The 22995-nt window shown below is 43.0% G+C and overlaps 1 protein-coding gene across 2 annotated transcripts in view; it reads right to left on the reverse strand.

The window, feature by feature from the left end:
- Positions 1 to 22995, reverse strand: part of GLI2 (GLI family zinc finger 2) — a 304721-nt gene that overhangs the window by 137037 nt on the left and 144689 nt on the right. For both annotated transcript variants that reach the window (XM_083584535.1, XM_083584536.1), the window contains exon 2: positions 15721 to 15886. In XM_083584535.1, the coding sequence (XP_083440661.1) occupies positions 15721 to 15865 (145 nt within the window). In that variant the 5' untranslated portion in view covers positions 15866 to 15886. The remainder of the gene's footprint in view (positions 1 to 15720; positions 15887 to 22995) is intronic.

Genomic DNA, 22995 nt, shown 5'->3' on the forward strand with positions numbered 1-22995 from the left:
TCTGCGCGCACATGCGCGATGAAACCCGAGGGATACGTAACCTGAGGTACCACTGTAATTAAGCTGAGCATAGCAGTTACGTTTCCAGAAGTAGAGATATTAATACTGATCTATTTTGCAGGGCTCTTGTAAAGATTAAAGCTGAGATAATACATGAGATAACCTTTGTGCACTTGAAATATGTCCTTATGCATGCTTATTGCTTTTTCACACAAATATTCAAATACATCACATGCACACACCTTTTCTAATAATAAACTGAAATACTTAGTGATTCAAGACTTCATACCCTGTAAGCAAAATAACACATTTTGGTTATATCAAAGCATAATGTACAGAAAAGCATCTTAGTAACTGACTTTGTAGTTTTGCTATGATGGAAACAAGAGACATGGGGCCTTCTGGAAAACTCTAATGCCCAGGCTAGCTTGTTGGAGTGATACATAGGTTAAAGAGCTGTTACTGCCTATCATAAAAGGAAACCCATCCTCACTTTAATAAGAACAATATTTTCCCCACTCCGTCCATCTCAAATATATATTTATGACCCAAACATTTCTGCATTAAAACTTGCTCCCTTCAAAGACCTCTTTCATGTCCCAAAGGGAATTTTTTAAAGTGATCTTATAGCAGCCGTTACTTATCTTTACAATGCACATAGTTAATGCTTGGAACTTTTACTTTCCTCTATATATTTTTAGCAACCAGCAATAAATTTGGTTTGATTCAGATGTTAGTGACTCTGTGACAATCTGTTGCCTTCCAGATGTTGCTTAGGCACTGTTTTAGTAGCTGGTTCTATAAAAGGCAGCAGTCAAATTGGCCTTAGCACACTTCGTCCTGCTCCATTCAAACAGTTCGTTATAAATATTGTTTATCTGTAGAACTGAATGCAATCATTCAGACAACTGTCCTAATTAATGCATTAACTGAGTATTTGAAAATGAGGCTTTAAACTGGAGCACTCCCCTGTGGAAGAATTTGTGGTGCTCATTACAAGCAACCTTCCGTCTCTTGATTCTGGGAGTAAGTGACTTGAGAGAAGCTCGCCCTGGAAAATCTGATGCCCAGACTTGCTTCCCAGGATACTTCTATCCTGGGCCACTTACACATTTATTACTTATGTGACTGATACACTGCCTTTTTGGACACAATTGCTCCTTCAAGGTCATGTACAAAATTTCATAAAGCAGAATAATGGTGCTAAAACATTATGAAATAACCATCAAATGAAAACCACATTATCACCCCTTAAAACTGAACCGTAGCAGAAATGAATAAATGCAACAGCAATTAGTAAGAGGCTGACTGAAATAAAAGTGCTTTAAAAAGTGCTTGAAAGTTTCTTTTAAAAAATCCAAACACCCCTGTGTTCCTCAGTCATATTTCCTGAGGAAGCATGAGCCTTAAGTGCGGGGCCATCACTGAAAAGGTCCTGTCCTTGGTACTTGTTAGCCTAACACAGGATCAGAGGGCAGTGCATAAAGCTAAGGCAGGTGTGTATGGATGCAGGTGATCTTTCATAATTATGTGTTAGCAATTATTAACAATATTTGTAATAGGGGCAGTACTAGAAGTGGCAGCATTGCAGCATGCCCTTTCCTTCAGGATCCTCAAATATGGATTAAGGCCTACCTAAACCTTGGCATTGTTTAAATGATGGAATCTGTCAGATGTCTTCTGGGGAGAGGGGAGGATAATACTGTCAAGTCCTTGTCCTTATGGAAAGATAAAGTATCAGGTGCTGCTGTTCATACTTGGCTTTGAAAAGAGTTGGCAAAAGGTGAACATGGTCTGACCTTCTGAACATCTCTCCCACAAAGTAACATGCTCACCTTAATGCATTTGCTCAGACTGTCTAACCACTAAAAACTCACGTTCAACCACTAAATGCTGCCTCATTTAAAAGCTAAAGTCATGGAGTCATATGTGGTTTTGACCCCAAAACCATAGGCTCATCCGGGTTTGCCTATATTCAGGAACCTCAGCAAATCATTTGGTGAACCTAGCTTTAATGTCAGGTATATAATTAAACCACCAAAGCAAAACCTGGGAGCTGAGCTTCTCTACAGAAAAAGTTCTTAGGCGTCAAGTACAACTCCATACCGGGACCTTATGTGCTGCCTTTAGTTCTGGTCATCTGCTGTTGTTGAGGTCAACAGATCTTTCTTGTTCTTATATTGTTCATATTAATGATACAACTGGAAACAAACTGGTGTTAAGAGAGCTGCACATTCCACTGTTCTGATCCCACGATTGGCCTTGGGAAACTTATTCCCCGTGTGATTTGTCCGGAAAGTCAGACAGGAAGTGTTGTTATTGTTAGCCACCTTCTGTATCATTTTGTGGAAAGGTGGATCACAACTAACTAACTAACTAACCAACTAAAAAAAGCATATTTTGTTAACACAGCACAGTGCTTTTGATTTCACTCAGCTTGGTGAATTGTGAGCCTGACTGAACAACCAAGAGTCTGTCAGGGAGCCAACAGCACTTTTTTCTACTTTTCTTTTTTATATATAAAAAGCCATTCTCATGTGCATACAGATGACACAGGAAAATTCACAGGCTTCACATCCTGCAGCTGCAAAAAGTAACACAACAAGTATCACCAATGTTTGATCCAAATGCAGTTTGATTCCTTTCCCAAAGCAAACTTCTGGAAAGGAGGAAAGTTTACTAGAGAGAGTACGTCATAATACTTTCACGAAAGCCCACATACACACACACACACCAATAAAAAACAACACTTAGCAAAATCATCACCTTTGTGTTGTTTTGTTTTGCTACTTTCTCCAGCTGCTAACACTTTGGAGAGAGCACCAGTGGCTCTAATTACAGGCCAGCATTAGAGAGGTAAGTTCCTGTGCCAAGTACTGTTCTAGCAAGCAAGCTGTCTCAGTGTATTCCTACTTGTATGCGAAAGGAAGCAAAGATGAATAGCAGCGCCAAGATCCAACATGTTACCTGAATAAACAGTGGGAGGAATCAAGTCCCACTGGCAAAAACAGGATACCGACCAATTTGTATTATGTTGCTCACTTTGGTTAAAACAGGTTGAGCCTACGTAAAATATGAGGGCACACAAATCCACTCCAGTTATCTGTGAATGAAACTAGCAGTACAAAGTAACTAAGGGCAAAATCGTTCTCAGAACCATTGTAATTCTTAGATAATTGCCTAATCTAAGGAAGCAATCCTAACTCAAGGAACAACAGGGCTGAATGGAGCAGCACTGCCAAGCACTGCCATTTGCACCACCCAGGATAGAAGATGGTTGTGTGGCTGGGGAGACAGTATTTGATTTTTGATGAATCAGTTCCAGGCTGATGCAGCAGAGGCAGACTGAGATCAGGCTCCTTTCCAGGAGCTGGGCAAGCTGAGGATCTAAAGCAGGGTTTCCCAAACTTCTGTCCTGAGCAGTTTTGGACTACAATTCCCATCATCCCTGAACACTGGTCCTGCTAACTGGGGATGATGGGAGTTGTAGTCCAAAAACTGTTGGAGACCCAAGTTTGGGAAGCCCTAATCTAAATGATCCTTGGTTGGCCCAGCTCTACAGTGTCTACCTACCATCTGTAGCACTAGGCTGCCAACAGCTCACACCACTCTAATGAAATGGGAGCCTGCACAGTAGTATTGACCCTGACCAGCAAAGGTCTTCCATTGCATTCTAACCCTTCCCCAGTTGCATGGATTATGGGCGTCAGGACTGTTCTGCTGAATATTTAAACCCAACCTTTGCATTTTACATTGAAAAATTAGTTCCGAGAAGCTGGGACTCGTGGACACTCAACAGATCTAGTTTAAACTTACACATTCAAAAGATCAAGTAAAGCCCTGCCTACCTCAGAATGCTATACCTGACTGTAGCTAGAGGCATACTGTAGAAGGAATATAAAGGCAAGTAGAAATGCAGTCTGTTCCCTTTATTCACTCTTCCAGAACACACAGATTAATAGAGAATCTGGCCAAATGCCAAAACAGAATTAAAGGCGCTTAAATCCCATTGGTTTCAGTTGGGCTTAAAACGTATTTCTGCATTCGGTTGGGGCCCTGATTCTAAGCTTGCTTACTGGTTGTTTGCAGCACATTGTTATCTAAGGAGCCTGATCCAGAGCTCTGTGGATCTCTGGTTTCAGTGGTGGCGCGTATGTTTTGGATTACATGACTTTTGACCTCTTTCATCGTTATGATTTGACATTTCCTTTATGTCTACAAACCGATCTGAAACTACGAAGCCACTTACAGCATTGGGCCTTTTAGACATAAGCTAGGCTCGGATAATTTAATTATGTGCAGAAATATCTAATGTCTGGTTTTAACTTTCTATGACCTTTTAGTCCATTTTGTCTTCAGCACAACAGAAAGAGGGTGAAAGCTTCAAGGGAAGGGCAGAGGGAGAAAAAAAGCCCTCTACTGGCCCCCCCAGTACGGCATGCTTTGTTTTTAAACTCTACATTGGGACTTCTATAGTGATACAAAGGAAGTTATCAAAACCTTGACTTTAGCTGTTTATTTAGAAACACATCTGCTCTGAGCAGAATTTCTTGGATCTGTTTCAGAGCAGAGAGTAAATTCATGTGGCAGAAAGCTTCTTTTGGAATAAATGTTGTGGATCCCCAGACTGAAAAGCTCTTTTACAAACAGCATTCTGATCTCCTCAGGATGTTACTTGGAGAATGCCTGCTCAGAATTCCCCTTGGAACTCTGTGAAAACAGAAAGATGCTAAAAAGTTTTGAAGCTGTTTACATAAATAAGCACCCTGCCAATCAGACAGCCACGAGGCGCCTCAGAGCCTCCACTGAACCAGATCACGGGATGCCTCCTGCCAGTTTTCTAAAACGTTCAGGATCATTCAGCCTTTACATATATCAGCCTTCACCAACCTCCAGAACATGGATAGGCAAACTAAGGCCTGGGGGCCGGATCCAGCCCAATTGCCTTCTCAATCCGGCCCACAGACGGTCCAGGAATCAGCGTGTTTTACATGAGTAGAATTTGTCCTTTTATTTAAAATGCATCTCTGGGTTATTTGTGGGGCCTGCCTGGAGTTTTTGCATGAGTAGAATGTGTCCTTTTATTTAAAATGCATCTCTGGGTTAATTGTGGGGCATAGGAATTCGTTCATATATATTTTTCAAAATATAGTCTGGCCCCCCATAAGGTCTGAGGGACAGTGGACCGGCACCCTGCTGAAAAAGTTTGCTGACCCCTGCTCCAGAAGTTCTGGACCACAACTCCCAACAGCACCAGGCAGTGCATCTGGAGGGCACAAGGCTGGCAAAGGTTGGTCTATCAAATTCTTCTCCACCCTCCCCATTTTGAGAAAATGTTACGCATTGAAGCGTCAATCATTCCACCCACCCTTAGGAAATTATTACTGGGACAAGGGGCTCTTCAGTCAACCTGGTTCTTTGCAGAAGGGGTATTTAATATCACATCGCTCACAGCATCACCTTATTTGTAAAATGAGGTTACTGAGACATTCCTGGCCTGTGAGCCTTTCCCCATAACCTCAGATGTGTGAAGGATGGGGTTGTAGTTACTGAGTGGAGAGAGAAAGGCGGACTCTGCCAGTGGTCAGAGCTGGAATTTTATTTCTTCTCCCACTTGTCCCAGGAACAGGGTCTGTCACAAAAATCCCAGAGCTGCTTTCTGACTCTGATGCAGGAAGGCCCCAATACCGTCTATCTCACAGGAAACACTTGCCATCAGTTGTAGGCAACAATGCTTAGGTTTTGCTTAGAGGACAACCAAGACCATCTGGTGTTTTGAGAAAGAGTTACCTAAAGCTGAAATGTATGTTTGTTGGGGGAAGCAGCGTGCACACTGATTACCACTTTACCTTCCATTCTGCCACTCATTTTACAACAACATTTGCACCTGATGGGAGGTAAAAAAAATAAATCCCCAGTGTAGCTCAGTTGTCTGTGTAGGCTTCTAACCAGAGAAGACAGAAAGCAGGACCTGGGAAAGAATAAGAATTATCTGGGCCTAGAGACGGTATGAGAAACTTTTGGCCCTATAGATGTTGCTGAACTACAACTTCCATCAGTGCCTGCAAGCATGTCAATGGCCAGGGATGGTGAGAGATGTAGTTCACCAACACCTAGAGGGCCAAAGGCCTAGATAGATCCATGCAAACTGCTTTCTGCCACACTTTGGCAACTGGTGTGTCGCTTGAGAGCACTCACTTTGGAATAGTTGACTGCAAGGGGTCAAAGTTACAGAGCTGTGTAGCAGCTGTACGAGTTTTTGTTGTGTCAAAAAAGCACCCCTTATTGGGACTTGTTGCTCAGTTATTTGTTTCCACACTGCTGTGATGAAGACAGTGGTAGCAAAAGCCGCCGAGTGAGAAAGCAGTGGCAGTGGAAGGAGTGTGGCTTGTGTAATGGTTAGCGCTGGCCACTTTTGAAACTGGAAAGTGCCGGCGGGTGGGAGGGGCTTACTTGCATTTATTCTCAATAAATCCTCTCAAGTGTTCTGACCTTGAAGTGAGGGTCCCACAAGTCCTTGTCTAGAGCCACATTAAGCATTAAGAGAGGGAGAGGGTGAGAGAGAGAGAGAGAGAGAGAGAGAGAGAGAGAGAGAGAGAGAGATCACATGGTACGACATTAATAGAAACACGAAATACAAAATCTATGCAAGGTGTTACACTGTGCTTAATTAAACTCACACACTGGGTAAAAAGAACCACACCAAATCCACCTCAGGCTTTGCCGTTAGGTGTCAAGGAAGTAACACAATCCATCCCTTTGCTCTGTTGGCGCTCCACTGTCTTTTCAAGGCACGGCGGCCATTCTTTAAGGAGGGTGGGGAATTCAAGCCCCATTTCTAGGTGTCAGTAGTGGAAGCGCAGCGTTTCTTAAGAGCATTCTTCTTTGCCACTTGCCTGACCCCGAGAGCAGTCCCAGTGCTCCGCAAAGGCAGCTGTGGAACGCTCTGCCAAACCCTATCAATTATTTAGCGTCAAAGGGAAAAGACTTAATCTGTGTGATAAAAGAATGGATTTTATCTGGAGCTTGTTCTCGTTTAAAAGTGATTTACACAAGCAATCTCTCCAGGCCTTTTCCATAATGTAATTATTTATTTTGTGTTAGCGGCCTTCCTTCAGCTCGGGTTATTTTTATCTGCTGCAGCCTTTATATAGGAGAAGGGGAAACCCACTAAGTCCCTATTGATTCCCACCCCCCACCCCCGAATAAAGCTTCACTGTTTGAAGAAAAAAAAAAAATACAAGTCTTACAGCTCATTCAAACTTTGCCTTAAAATATTTATTCCATGCATGGGAGTTATCCACCTATAGATAGGGTGGTGGATGTTAAGGTCTGCATCACATGGAACAAAAACTAGCAGATAAGACATTTCATTTACCTACAGTGTTCACTGTAGCACTTGAGAGCCATGCTGATACTTGACAGTAGGTAAAAAGGGATGCCAAACACATCTTGGAAACTGGCACTTGATCCTGGGCCTCCATACTCAAGAAATGCAAGTATGCCTTTCACATGCTATGGAGAACACAGTGTATGGGCAGACACCCATAATTTCCTTAAACTGTGGCAACTTCCACAGTCAATCTTCTTTATACACGTTTAATCTCAAAGAGCCCCCGAGTTGTCTAGCTGCATAACATCAACTACAGAGTTCTGGAGACTGAAGAAATTCTGAACATCTGGAGCAGTCCTTAAGTAACATTATGGTACAGCTGGAGAAAATCCGAGGGAGTAATCAGTGACTATACTCTACCGGTACAGAAATAACAGAATTGCCCTTCCAAAAGAATAGCAAGCCAGGTTCTTGCTCAAATCCCAACCCTGAAATTGTGGTTTCAGAGAGTTTATTCTACTTAACTTGCAAAGGAGCTGTGGTCTTACAAGGAGCTGTACTTTATCCAGGAGCTCAGGTTTTGCAAGACTTGTAGCTTGTAGAAGGGCTACCTCTGAAAATGCTTTAAACCATTAAGTTCCGCTCTTAGAAACCAAACTGAACTTTGAACTTAACATACAGTGAAAATCTTAACCATGGGTGGAAGTGGGACTTGTTGCGATGACCTCCTGCCAGTGCAACTGGTTTTGTTGAATCTGGCCCCGTGTCTACTAAGAAGTAAGTCCTACTGCATTCAGGTAAGTGGGTCTAGGATTGCAGACTAAGAAACGTAGTAAACTTCAGTGAAGCAAAACTGACTAAAACAAAAGCATCTGTTTTCTTTAAAGGCGGGGGGGGGGGGATATCCAGGACATGGTAACCTGTGATTTTTTTAAGATGAAGATGTTTTAACAAGACCAACTTGCCATATAAGATTCTTTCACCGGTCCTCAATAAAATTGCCTCCAGCTCATATGTTCAGCCAGGGGTATTGCTGAAATAGCATGGGTGAGGGTTGGTGAGAGCTCTTCCTATTTTGATTTTGTCATAATTAATATAATTGTGTGAGCTGTCTTAACTTATGTTCAGTTTCCCCCCCCATGTGGTGTGTGTCAGATGTTTTGCACTGCAACTCTCTTCATCCTTGACCATGCTGGCTAGGGCTGATGGGAGTTGCAGTCCAATACACCTGAAGGGTACCATTCTGGTGAAGAACAACCTAGTTCATGAGTAGGCAAACTAAGGCCCAGGGGCCAGATTCGGCCCAATCGCCTTCTAAATCCGACCCATGGACGGTCCGGGAATCAGCGTGTTTTTACGTGTGCTTTTATTTTATGTGTGCTTTTATTTAAAATGCATCTCTCTGGGGCATAGGAATTTGCTCATTCCCTCCTCCGGCCCCCCACAAGGTCTGAGGGACGGTGGACCGCCCCCCTGCTGAAAAAGTTTGCTGACCCCTGACCTAGTTCAATACTGCATAGTCCATCTGATGGAAGGTTTCCCCAGCTCTGTTACCTAACATCCAATAACTGGAGATGGCAGGGACTGAACCTAGGACCTTAGATGTGACAAGGATGTGCTCTACCAAGAAAGACTCACAAGGTCTAGAAGCCCTCAGATTAACTGCAAAGGAAAAGGAACAGCAACCGCCCAAGTCTATACTGTAGTTATTAGATAGGATAGATCTACAGCAAAATTCACTGCACACCAGTGTGGTGTAGTGGTTAAGAGCGGTGGACTTATAATCTGGTGAACCGGGTTCGAGTCTCCGCTCCTCCACATGCAGCTGCTGGGTGACCTTGGGCTAGTCACACTTCTTTGAAATCTCTCAGCCCCACTCACCTCACAGAGTGTTTGTTGTGGGGGAGGAAGGGAAAGGAGAATGTTAGCCGCTTTGAGACTCCTTCGGGTAGTGATAAAGCGGGATATCAAATCCAAACTCTTCTTCTTCTTCTTCTTCTTCTTCTTCTTCTTCTTCTTATTACACTCTTCCCTCTTCTACATTACCTGATAATGGAATTCTCCTGGCAGCAAAAAAATAAAAATATCAGCAGAAACCTGCTGAATCAGGCCAAAGGCCCACCTCGTTCAGCATCTTGTTCTCCCAATGGCCAAGCAGATGCAGGACCTGAGCACATCAGCAATCTCCTCACTGGTTTTTCCAAGCAATTGGTACTCAGAGTCATACTGCCTCTGATGATGGAGGTAAAACTTCCCTCTGCCTTTCTGGGATCTTCCAACATTCCATTTCATCACATGTCCCCATTTCTAGTCTTATAAGAGAAGGAGAAAAACTTCTGTCTATCCTAGGGTTGCCATATTTCAAAAAGTGAAATTCTGGACAGAAAAGAAGTTGTTGAGCTTTTTTTTTTTTTTGCTTGCGGCTGCAGTATTCCGGACATATGGCAGCCATAGCACTTCTCCACAACATGCTTTTCTAATTTATTTCTGTAACTTACAACATTTCTGTAACTTACAACATTTTATGAATCATCTACAATCTCTAACAAACTAAAATACATGACAACATCATAGGTACAACAAGAAAGTATTATGTGCAATCAAATAAAATTAATGCCCCCCCATTCATGCTGAAATAAAAATGTCTTCACACCCAGCCAAGATCCATAGAGTGTTGGCATCTGCCTCTCCTCCACTGGGAGGCTGAACGCTTCATCATGTCTATGGCAATCCAGTACCACGTCAATGCACAGTGCAGATTATAAACCCTTAGAGTGGAAATCATACATTTTGAATGTCTCTAGGCCATGGAACAAGACTTCACACACCTTTTTTTAGGAGTGTCCATTCCCAAATTGCCTAGGGCATGTTTTGCAATATGCGTCATACAGAGTGAACTTCACTTTAGGATGTTGCTGCTGATGGACGTACTAAAAGCAACAGAGATGATGGATGGAAAAGGCATTTAGTAAGGCCCTGGAAATTTCTGTTCAGCCTTCAGAGATGCACCTAGGATGGGTATCAGTTAAACCACATTACAGCCAGATAGATAGCTTCAAACAACATTTCAGCTACCTGCCAATAATTCACAAAGTGTGTCTCCTTATCCTGCATTCTCACTACAGTCTGTTTCCATGACTTCAACACCAGAGGAATTGGTCTAAATTTGTAGCCATTTCCTCTGTTCTACAGTATGCCATGATTAGCTACATCTGTTATGCAGTTAATTGGGGCAAGAACTGGTGCTGATGTTAACTCTGGGGTTCCCTTAACTACGTTTAAGAGTTTAGGAACAAGCCGCAAGACTGAGTGCTCCTTTGCTAGAATGAATTTCCTTCTGATCTGCAGTGCAGTTAAGGGATTCATTGTTAAAACAAATCAAGTGCTGCAATTAAAGCAGATCTTTAGCTAGTTCCGAAAGCCTGGTTAACCTGAATTAATGTTTGCACTGACACCTTGACTAAGATAGGAGGAAGAAATTTTCTCAGGGGAGAGGCAGGGTTAGGGTTAGGAGGTAGAGAGCGCCTGATTCAGTGGTTTGTTGGGACCATTGGTCCGTGGTCCTCTGGGCCGTCCCATCATAAGAAAAAGTAAGAGAAGAATGAACTTAGATGGCATAGACTGCTTATTAGAGGTCTCAGGAGCCAAAAGATGGTCGGGGAAAAGGCCAGGAGGTGGCCTGAACAATGTGAGTCAATGTGAACCCTGTGGAGAGATCTGAACACTTTATTCACACAGTTTTCTCAGGCTAACACATTCCAATCTACTCCAACAGAAAACAGCTTAAGGAGAAAAGAACTTTAGAGGCCTAGAATTTGAAGTAATTTGCAATATATAAGTATCTCTTCTGCTGCTCGTTTCTGGCGAAACCAGGCAAACAATTCTCTAGAGCCGTCACTGGCTTGCCAAGGAGGATAGGTTAGGCGACTTTAAGTGGCAGTTTCTATTTTCTTATTCCTTTAATTCTAAGGAACACACACACAGTTGACATTTTTATTGGTTTGTTTATATGAGGTCTGCTGGGATTCTCCTTTCCTTCTACCTTCTCTTTCCCATGCTCATGGCTGACCCACCTATCTATCTTGTCAATCCTCATGACTTTTGGGGGGACGATTCAATCTGTGTTGCTTACATAGACTGCTTGGGAATCAGAGTGGGAAAAGCTGCTTCCTTCTAGACCCAACTGTATCATTGAGGCTGAACAGGTGATTCTAAGTGTCTCTCTTGGTCCGTTTATCATTGGATATAATTTTAAAGCTCTTTTGAGAGTTTACTGCAGCCATTTTGCAACTGTGTGTCCCACAAAACTAGATATTCCTTAGAAGCACATTAGGGGTTCATTGATGAGAAGCTTGGTAATGGTGGGCAAGGTTTTCTGAAATAAAGCTTGTCTGTCCCCCCTGAAATGTACAGTCTCCCCTCAGGGAATGTTAGTGTTCAGAGTCTCCTAGGGTACCAACTCCATTTCTGTGGGCTGATAGTTCAGCCCAGCAAAGGGAAAGGTTTGGACAATAATTTTGGCAGATCAGACCCACTGTATGCAGCTGAGTTAGGATGTGCCTGTTCCCACTGCCCAACTGGCATGCTGGTCATCCAGTCCACTCAGCGATGGTGCATCTGAAGTCAGCCAATTCATGTAATATCCAGCACACAATCTCCATCAACTTTGGGAGGGCCCAGCCCCCTCAAATATTTTATTGGGGGGACTTGGCATGCCATTGGATATCAACTCAATTGGGATATCAAATCAATTGGACAGGGGAGAAAATGCTTTCTTGACCTCATCTACAATAGCATTTTAGACCTTTGATCTGAAGAAGCAGTCTATTGGAGCCTCAAATTAAAAAAACCACACAGAATATTCTTCGTTCTGCAGCATTAATGTACCCTGTACAATAACAGTTCTGTACTTAAAAGCACATGTGCAAGGTGATGGGTTTTTATTTAATCAACCAAGGCATTAATTTCTGAGAAATATTACCTAGGGTAAAGAGTACATCTTGGTTTTCACTGGCTCCAACCTTGGCTTTCCCATGTTTACACCAAATGACTTGTTGGACTTCATTATACACGAAGTATTTCCATAGATCAGAGGCAGTGAGACCTATGCAACTAACATAAAATAAATTACCACCCCATGATAAATGGTTCTATTAGCAATCCAGATTGTTAAACTCCGATAGAACAGAATGGAGGGAGCACCAGCCCATTCATTCTCCCTCCGGCAGATACCAAGTTGTAAATAGGTTATTTTGTGTGTAAATAACACATTAAAACTCAGCATTAGCTGTGTCTTTTGATAGAGAGGAAATTGTTCCAAATAAATAATCCCGGACAGGAATGTAAAATAAGCCAGATTTAATAGTGCATGCCTCCTGTAGCCGTGTTAAACATGACTAAAATGATAAACCCCAGAATATACTAACAGTAAACCATGCTCTGACATCAAAGTAATGAGGCCATATTTTTACCCAGCTTTAGAAATGCTAAAATTAGTCTTGACAGAGCTAGACATCAGGGGGGAAATGCTGCCAACGTAAACACCATCAATTCTCCAAGCTGGTATTTGTGTCATGAGGGGTGTGCATTATTGTGGGGTTCGGGGGGGCATACTGTTAACGATAAGGCACTTGACACTTTCAATTAAGAGCTGAAACAAATATTTACAAACGTTCAACATTCATTAAATTTTCTAATTTGACCAGCCAGATTTTAAAACAAGGTATTTCAATTTCAAATTTATATTTTGAACGTGATTCTTCTTTTACTTCAAAATATAAATGCTTTTAATATGGTATCTCTTGATTGTTTTGAGCTTGACAGAATTCACATATGAACTGTCAAATACTGATTACTACTACATATTAGCCATCAAATACTACTAAATACCAACCAGATACTGGTGAGTATGACATAGTGATCCTATTCAAATGGCTTTCAAAGTAAGTTTGAAGCCTAGAACCATATTGGCAGGGCTAGCAATGCCTTCTGCGTGTCACCTACTTGGTTGGAGGTAGGTGATGGAGTATACTTGCCCCAGTTACTCATTTTTCAGCTGTATTAGACAGTAAGGTTCCATGGATAAGCCAGCTAGAATATCAGATGTCATACTTCTTGACTTCTTTTGGTGGGAGTCTCTCAGGCATATTACAGCCCTCAACCAAGATCTGGGAAATGTTGCTGACTGACTACCATCACAATGTGGTGTTTGGACGCTACTGTTTCTAAACTTCCAATTACCTGAAATTTCAAGCTGTCATTTTATAATCCACACTAAACATTTCAGTGCTTTTATACCAATATAAAGCATCATGAGCTGGGCCTGGCTTTCCCCTAGAGTAGTGGGTGGTAAGCACAGCACTGTTGTATCATAGCAGTATTATGTGGTTGTTCAAAAATATGGGGTGGTATTATGCAAATGTTTTGTGCTAGTGCAAGATGATTTCCTTCCTTCTCCCACCCCTGCTCATCCCCTGCGCTGTCCACAAATCTGCTCCAGAGGATGGGGGAAACCCCAGAACAGATTCAGGGGACAGGTAACGTAGGGGAAAAACTTTCTGCTACACAAGGAGAAATCCTTGCATTGATGGAGCATTCGCCTTAGAACTATGTTGAGTACAACCCATGGTATACAGTTGTGTGGCTGGTTTTAATGGTTTTATCTTGTATTTGAGACATCTCTCAATAATGTTCTGTCCAGAGCTTATGAGTAACATTTGTTGTTGTTCTGTTTTGTCAGTGATCTCTAAAAGATTTCCCCCACTGCCCACCCCTTAACCATTGTCCTGCATATTTGATGCTTTTACAGAAAAACAACAACTGGGGGGTTTCTTTTTGAACAGGTGAAATATAGACTTACACAGTTTGAAATTGTAAGTAGTTATAAAGAAAGAGATGGGGAACTTTCTCACTTCCCCTGGCAAGCCCATGTTATCTACCAAATAGCCAAGAAAACAAAGAAAGCTGATGGCAAGGGGGGGTGGGAAACTTTCCCTACATTCTTCTTTTCAAGGGACTATGTAGTGTCAAAAGAATGAGGCAAAGATATATTCTGAAACACAGTCTTGTACAGCAATGAGAAATATTTTTGAAAGGCCAAAAATCAGCTGAAAAAGTTTATACAGCTGAAAATGCCACTTGTCACATTCCACTGGTCAAGTCTCAGCTAATTTGTTCCTTCATTTCCTGCTGTGAGAGGTCATTCTGTCCCATGCAAGGAAAACAAGGAGTGGTTGGTGTCTAACCAGAGCAAGCAACAGTTCCCTGATTTTGCTGTGTGTGATTCTCTCTTACAACAGCAAATACCAACAAGTTCCCAGTCAGTTGTACACAAATGTAGGGTTCAGTGAGCAATCCACAGCATACTCCCAGGCAGTTCCGGTTTGCAAAACCCCATTTTTACTAGAGTTAGGTTTCTCTAGGAGATACCCAATTAATGAGTCCCACAGGCCAAATGCAGCCCCCCAGACCTCTCAGACTGGCCCTCTGTACTCTGCCCAGACTATGCCCTCTTTTTGGACCAGAACCATTACTGGCCCTGCTTTGCATTCCCCTCAAGTCGTTTTACCTGGATGGAATGCATCCTTCAACTGTCATAGTATCTTTTGCTTGCCAGGATGGAAGGTGGAGAGTTGTGTGTCTGGCTACACTCACTTTTGCTACGACAACTATTTCTATGCAGCCTGTGGAAAATGAGCCCCTTGAAGTAAGTCATACTCAGAGTTGAGCCATTTAAATCAATAGACTAACTTCAATGGATCTTTTGGATATAATCCTCTGTTAATAAGAGTCTTTAGTCCTTTCAGGCTAGCCACTTTTTCCATATTCTTTCTGATTCACGTTAGTCACCATGGGGCCATCATGATCTGAATTCCTTTTATATTAACTATAACTTTAAAAACACACACCTAAATTAAACAACAATCAGCTGTTTGGGTAAATAGTTCAATTTTTGCTGCAGGACAGGACAGGACAATAGCAAAATAAACCACAAAACCCTGTAAATGATGGTGTTCTCTGCTGGAAGACAGAACATTTTGCATTCCCCTCCTGAAGATGAATTACTCTGTTCATTCCACACAAGAATCCAGGAAACAGCAACAACTGACAATCAGTACTATCTCTGGAGTTAATTTGAATGCAAAAGCCACATGCGTCTCAAAACAGGTCCAGGTTGCTTCGTTAAACATATACTCTCTGTGAAGGCATGGGATCTGCAGTCTGTCAACTTCCAGTTGCTTTAACTTTCTAAGACCAAGAGCCCCAATAAACTCAGCATATTCACACATGAACATATGCCTCTGTTCATATTAAAACCTAACAGTCTAATGAAAAAGAGCCCCTGTTGCTTTCAAAGTGTGGGAAACAAAACAACAACAAAAAAGTACCTCCTTGTGTCACTGCTGCTGCTGCGGCTGCTCCTAAAGGAGTTGTTTTCTTCGTTGTTTCATTAAAACCATTGCCTTCCAGAAGGGCATTTTTCCCTTCTTTCTTTCCAGCAGCAGTTGAGGTGGATGTTTCCATCTTAGACATACATATTCCAGCTCCCCAGTCCTTAAAAACAAAGAAAAAAATAGCAGTTCAGACATTTCTTCTGTGAAAGATGCAAAAAAACTGGATTCATGGAGGACGATTGATCCCATTCCAAAAAATAATTAAAAACACAAACATTCATAGATCTGTTTAATTGCTCACCAAGTCTTCGTTAAGCTATTGTAATTATTACCAGAAAGAGCACAAATCCCCAAAAGTGCCAAGCTTTCAACTTTAAAATAATAATAATAATTTAGAGTTGACTTCCTGCCAACAGTAAAATTATTTTTACTTTTGTAAATCTAAAGTTGCCTTGTGCGCCAGCAGCCAAGGTAAAAAGAAAAAGCTTTTGGTCTGGACTATTTATTAAAAATTGCATAGGTAACATCACTTAAGAATCTTAAAACATTTTATATCCTTCAATGGGGATTCTTTGAAAATTGTCCATTCTCAAAGCTTTCCGCAGCCATAGCAATTGCATAAAATTGCAGGAATTAATGATATTAGTAAAGAAAATACACTTCTGGGAAACCACGTCTACGGATTTTGAGCTTAAATAAAATTTACTGTCGGTTTGTTTTGTTATTTTTATTTTACTTTAAAGGGAGAACAACAATGCACATGATTTTGCCAACTTTAAGCATTTTAGATCTTATAATTCAACTAAGGCTGTACTTTAACTTTCCCACTGAATGAACAGGACACAGCCTAGGACGTTTTACCACACTAGGCAAAACTAAAAATGCCGCTGTATATATGCACACATGAGGCAGCCAGGGGAGTAAAATGAGACAGACAGTGGTGAGTGGGGATGCAGTGGTGTAGCAAATCCATTGCAGCTGGGCAGATCTGCCACCTGAAGCAATTGCCTCACCCTGCTTCATGGGCTGGCCAACCCTGACAGGATAAATTTGCTTAACTTTGGCTGGATCCTCACGCCTTATACATTTCAGCATATGAGAGAGATGGCAGTACTAAATTATTATACAATGTGAAAAAATTATCCGCATCCCAACATGGGGTGGAATTCAATGTCACGCTATTACAAATGTTTCATCTGCACAAGCATTCCAGCTTGATCCTGCCTCTCCTCCCACTGTGTGCTGTTCTGGGAATTTCCCCCAACCCCTCAGAGTCAATTTCAAGAGACGTGAGGGGGTGGAGAGTGGGCAGGGTGAAGCCCCCCTGCACAGGTGGAATGGGAGTCCTCCGGTGAATCCTGCCCAGAAAACACAACCTTACACACACACAACAGAAATGGCAATTTAACTTCTTGAGTATACTCATGGGTGTCTCAGGTGGGAGCAAAGGGGGATACTGCCTCCCTGGAATCCTCAATGTATTTATTTGTTTTAACAGACACATGCACATCCACCTAGTAAATAAGAGGCTTAGAGTGATCTCTGAGGCCACTTATTGAGAGTGGCTGCCAGACTTGGACTCTCTGCACTTTTCTGAAGGAGAACCTTCCTGGGCCAGATGAAAGCTTCTTCTTCTTGCCTAACGATGCTGCTTCTGCAAATGTTAAAATAGCAACCATGATGTAAACCTCAAAAGAGACAGTATCCAGGTTCAAGCAGGGGCAGGACATGGGAATATCCCCACTGACAATTCCGAGGCAGCTACCAGCACTGTACAATTTGAAAGACAGAAAAAGACTAGCTATAAGGAACTACACTTCGAAAGAACTTATACAGTGGTACCTCGGGTTACAGACACTTCAGGTTACAGAAACTTCAGGTTACAGACTCCGCTAACCCAGAAATAGTACCTCGGGTTAAGAACTTTGCTTCAGGATGAGAACAGAAATCGCATGGCGGCAGCGTGGCAGCAGCAGCAGGAGGAGGCCCCATTAGCTAAAGTGGTACCTCAGGTTAAGAACAGTTTCAGGTTAAGAACGGATCTCCAGAACGAATTAAGTTCTTAACCTGAGGTACCACTGTACAATGCTGGACTCCTACAGAAAGTTAGGACTTCAGGCATGATAGTATGAGTCCAAAAGCATTTTGCCATGCATTGCTTTCTAAATATTCTCCTTGGTTAACATACTCTGCTGTCATTACCTTTTATTCCCTCAATCAGTAGTATGAGGAGTACAGGACATATTCATTACCAAAGTTTGTACCAACTACAAAGACTTCAATGAAGTTGCAAGAGAGTGCTCACAAAGTGGATGCCATAGAGGTTCTAACTTCCTTTCTGGCATGAACAGGAAAAAAGCTACCAACTGAGCAGCAACAAACACACCACTCAAAGTATTTCACTATAAAATGAAGGATCAACATAGGAAATGTTTTATTTGGGCTATTTGCACTAATTAAGAAATGCAGTATGAGATTAGATCATCACCCCCCCCGAACTTCAGAGAATGGGAAGTCACCCAAAAGATATATAATTTGGCACCGAACATTTGGCTTTTTTGATTGTATTATAATTTGGAACGTTTTAATGTGGTTTTTATTGGATTGTTAAAATGGAAAAATTAATAAATATTATATTAGAAACAAAACAAAAAACCAAAGTAATTCACTATATACTAAGCAAGGCGGAGTTGTCCTGATTTCCTTAATCAAAAACTCATGATTACAAAGGAACCATGCATGTCTTCAAATTTGTTGAACACTTCACTCTTTCTTATATTGAAGAGATAAAGAAGAAAGCGTCTTTTTCTTATTAAAAATGGAACATGCATGTTTCCCCCTTTTTCACACACAACTCTTAAGAGCAACATTTTAGCCAAGGACATCAGTAGTACATTAGACATCCTTAGGACTGGAGCTCATTATGCTTCCTGGAAAGCACACAAAGTAACTCAGAATAAGTGAGACTTTCACTGTCGAGAGATGCAAAACTTGAGAGCACAATAAAAAGATGACACGGCTTTGCAATCTTCTGTGGTTTCTGGTATACCCACAACAAACAAACCCTAAAAAGATCCAAAGAGTTAACACCTGGATATTAGTTCCTAAACAATTAGCAAGCCTTCATAGAGGCCATTCTAACCTCCAAATGAAAAGATATCAGCTCTTCTAAACAAGCCGTAAGATGTTGGCGCAGAAATACGATTGCACAAGCTTCTCAGCTGAATATTTGTCTAAATGACATCCTTCTTCTATATTTGTGGTTAGTAGGCTGAACATACAAGATACGGTTCTTGAGAAATTTATTCACCTCCTACTCCCATTTCTTTGTTTTTTGTTGTAGGAGGAAATTGAAAAGAAGTGAGAGAGCTTTTACAGGGTAGGTGAATCCTTGCATAATGATCTCAAGCCCCAGAGCATCAGAAGCTGCCTTATACTGAATCAGACCATTCTTCCACCTAGTCCAGTATTGTCTACCCTGCAGGTTCCAGGCTGCTGTCATGACTAGTCCTACCTGAAGATGCTGCAGATGCAACCTGGGACCTTCAGAAGGCAAAGCAGATGCTCTACCACTGAGCTGCAGCCCCAACTGTGTTTCTTCAAGTCCTTCACCATCAAGTGATTGCCAGGATTCAGCCCCGACTGCTGCTGTAGGGGATGCAAAATCGCCTTAGAGCAGCATCTTTCAGTTTGGTCCTAAATGTGTTTATTTCAAGTAATGCTGAATAAGAAGAAAACCAAACCATCAAGGTTGGGCCATAAAGAATTGATTGTTCAGAGCTACTAACACACAGGCAGAATTATTTGTTAGTGCTATTGTTAATTTATTAATTGGAGTATATACTTCTGGTTTTTCTGGTGTTATAAAACAAACAGAACAATTTTAATCTGTTTGCATTGTCCTTTGTTAGCCCTCTTGAGTCTCTTCTGAGAAAGAGGTGAGGTAGTTTTTTAAAAAACAAAAATAAATAAATGTATTCAGAACTATGTCCCACTGACTTTAGCAAGTGTGCGCAGGGTATGTGAATCAAGAAATAATAAAGTGATTATTAAATATTTGCATTTAACAGTTAAATCCTTCTCAAGTGCTAGACTGAAAGGAAATATATATATAAAGAATGTAGTCGCCTAATCTTTGGGATTTAAGCGACTTAGTATACATAAGTCTATAATTATTTGCTGATTTAAGGGTACTGGCTGACTGAGCGAATTAGAAAGGGAATACACGGTCTTTCACCTCTAGGTCATGGGGTCAGCAAGTCAGTAATGACCAAAAGTTCTTCCCAACTGACAGCCAAGCCCCACCGAAGAAGCAATAACTGAAAGTAATTAGAGCAATGGGCCAAGGAGTGACCCAGCTGCAATGAGGCTCAAACTGAGCCACTCTGCAATCTGAAGGAAAGCAGCCAGTCATTGAGGACTTCCACATACCTGTTTGTGTCGCTGAAATTATCCTTGATATTTCACTCATCACAAAACCATATCAAGAATGGGAGCTTCAGAAATTACTTTTGAAAATATCAAAATCAGTCAAGATGTTTGTTGCCTGCTTATGCTGTCAATTTTTTAAACAGTCCATTTTTAGCATCCTGACCAAAGCTATAATTATTTATTATAGTTTATAATACTGGCCTGAAAGAGAAAGAGCAGGTGCAGTTGATATATTTGTGAGAGATTATTTTTTGCTAAACAATACTATCAAATCCATGTCAGAGTCTCTTAAGGAATAGAATGGGAGTTCAGATATCAGATAATCATATACAGTGGTACCTCGGGTTATATACGCTTCAGGTTAATTAAGCTTCAGGTTACAGACTCCACTCACCCAGAAATATCACCTCGGGTTAAGAACTTTGCTTCAGGATGAGAACAGAAATCGTGCTGCGGCGGTGCGGCAGCAGCAGGAGGCCGCATTAGCTAAAGTGGTACCTCAGGTAAAGAACAGTTTCAGGTTAAGAACGGACCTCCGGAACGAATTAAGTACTTAACCCGAGATACCACTTGTCAGGGGTTCAGGAGCAGAGGGAACGGATGGCGAGGAATCGGAAGGAGAGGTTAGCGATGATAGCCGTCCGAGATCTCTAAGTCTGTCCAGCGAATCGGAGGATTCACAGAAAGGGGCTCCCGTGGGCAGAGCTGGGGGGTTACCAAGAGGGGCACCCCAGGAAGAAGGGACCAGAGGGGATTCAGAGAGCAGCAGCTGGAAATCCGGACCAGCTACTCCACCAGAGAGCAGCAGGGGGGAGGAGTTCCAGGCACCAGCGACAGGCAGCTCTCCGGCAGCAGCCACGCCTGCGTCAGAGAGCGAGGAAACGGTAGAGAGGAGGGTCGGAGACAGCGCGCGCGCGCCAAGTTCAAATGTACCAGAGGGAGGCGCAATGAGCAGCCCGGAAAGGGAGCCAGGTCCTAAAGCCCGCCGAAGGGAGGGGGAGGAATCCGAAGGGTCCGCATCCGAGGCATCCAGGAAGGAAGGAACCCCGGGGGGTGGTAGGACCCAGAGGCGAAAGGAGAGACGCAAAAGGTGGAGCAAGGCTAGGGTCTTGAACTGGTGTACAGGAGGCGGAGATTCAGATGGGACTTCGCCGATCTAGGGAATAGACGTAGAGACGCACGCTAAGATGTGGAAATGGAAATTATACTTCAATAAAGACTTTATTCCGTTCTACCGGCTAGCGTTGGTCCTTTGTGAGCCGGGACCTAGAGGCAGTCTCTGACAGTAAGTCCCATCTCCCAGAAGTTTTCATCAGTTCTCTTTGACTCAAGCGGCGTGTGGGGAGCGAAGCAGGGAGGAAAGAGGACTGGTGCCTTTGGAGCTCACAAAAGTCAAGCGACATGTCTACTGAAGAGCAAATTGCTTCCCTGCGAGAAGCGGTAACGCAGCTCAGCGCAGAGATAATCGCCTCCAGGAAAAGAGAGGATGAAGCGGCTGCTGCATGCCGAGATCTCCAAGCCAGGTTGGAAGTGCTTGCTAAGCAGGCACAAACGGGTTCCAGATCCGAGGGAATCGGGTTGGGAAGGACTGGAGGCAGCATTGTATCTCACTTTGATGGGAATTTGCAGCAGTACCCCAATTTCCGAGCAGATGTGCAGTTTGCGCTGAAACTGCTGGAGAAAGAGTTTAGAGATGAGCAAGAAAAAGTGGGGTTTATCTTGTCTCATTTGCATGGAGACGCGAAAGCATGTCTGCGCAATCTGTGGAGAGATATGGACCCAGCGCTCCAGAGTTCAGCTGCATTCATTAAAGCGATGGATTCTTGCTTTCTATCGAAAATAGACATTGACATTGCCCGTAAGGACATATTTGAGCTGAGACAAGGGAAAGCCAGCGTGAGGCAGTATCACTCCCGCTTTTTTGCATTGGTCAATGCCTTGGGGTGGGACAAGGATTCCCCCCCCGTTAGAGATCTTTATTGGGAAGGATTGAACCCCCAAATCAAGGATGAGATAGCGCGGGGGGAGAGACCCAAAAGCACCCAGGAGGTGGTGGACAGATCGCTTGCAGTGGGGGTGAGGCTGGAGGACCGCCCTTGGGACAGAGGAGAAGGGCGTTGGGGACGCACACCAGCCAGAGTGCCCTCCCTCTTGCCCAGGGATGTCGCGCGTGCGCAATCAACGCCTCCGCAAGCAGGGGGGGAGGAGCCAATGGAGATCGGCGGTGCTAGAGCTCAATCAGCCACCAGAGCCTTAACACCGGGAGCAGTCAAAACAAAGCAGCCTAGAGGGAACAGGAAGTGTTACATCTGTGACAGTTCGAAGCACATGGCGAAAGAGTGTCCCCAGAGGCTCCACAAGCACACTGCAGCTTCAATAACAGTAATGGGAGCAACTCAGCAAAGTGAACCACGGCAGGGAAACGGAAGCACTGGGGGCCAGCCAGGCGAGTCAGTGAAGAAGTCCCCAGAGATTTTGAAGCCCACGGATCCCCTCCCGCCCAAACCAGTGGTGCAGCTCACCGCATCGCTCCAGCTGCCCAGTGGTCTCACTTTAGAAGTGCCGATTACGATTGACTCTGGCAGTAATGCGGACTTTATCGCACTGGAATTCCTTCAACAACATAACATAGCGCTACTGCCAGCCACACTGCCCCTGAACGTGGTCACAGTGGATGGCAGGGAACTGCTAGGGGGGCAGGTGGTGCAGCAGACACCACCTATGGTGATGCAAATTGGGAATCACCGAGAAGTCATCAGCTTCAACGTCACCCAATTGTCGGACACGCCCATAGTGTTGGGCATGAGTTGGCTGGATAGGCACAGCCCGGCATTAGCG

This window comes from Podarcis filfolensis, assembly GCF_964270895.1.
Source record: "Podarcis filfolensis genome assembly, chromosome: 1".
Taxonomy (NCBI): Eukaryota; Metazoa; Chordata; class Lepidosauria; order Squamata; family Lacertidae; genus Podarcis; species Podarcis filfolensis.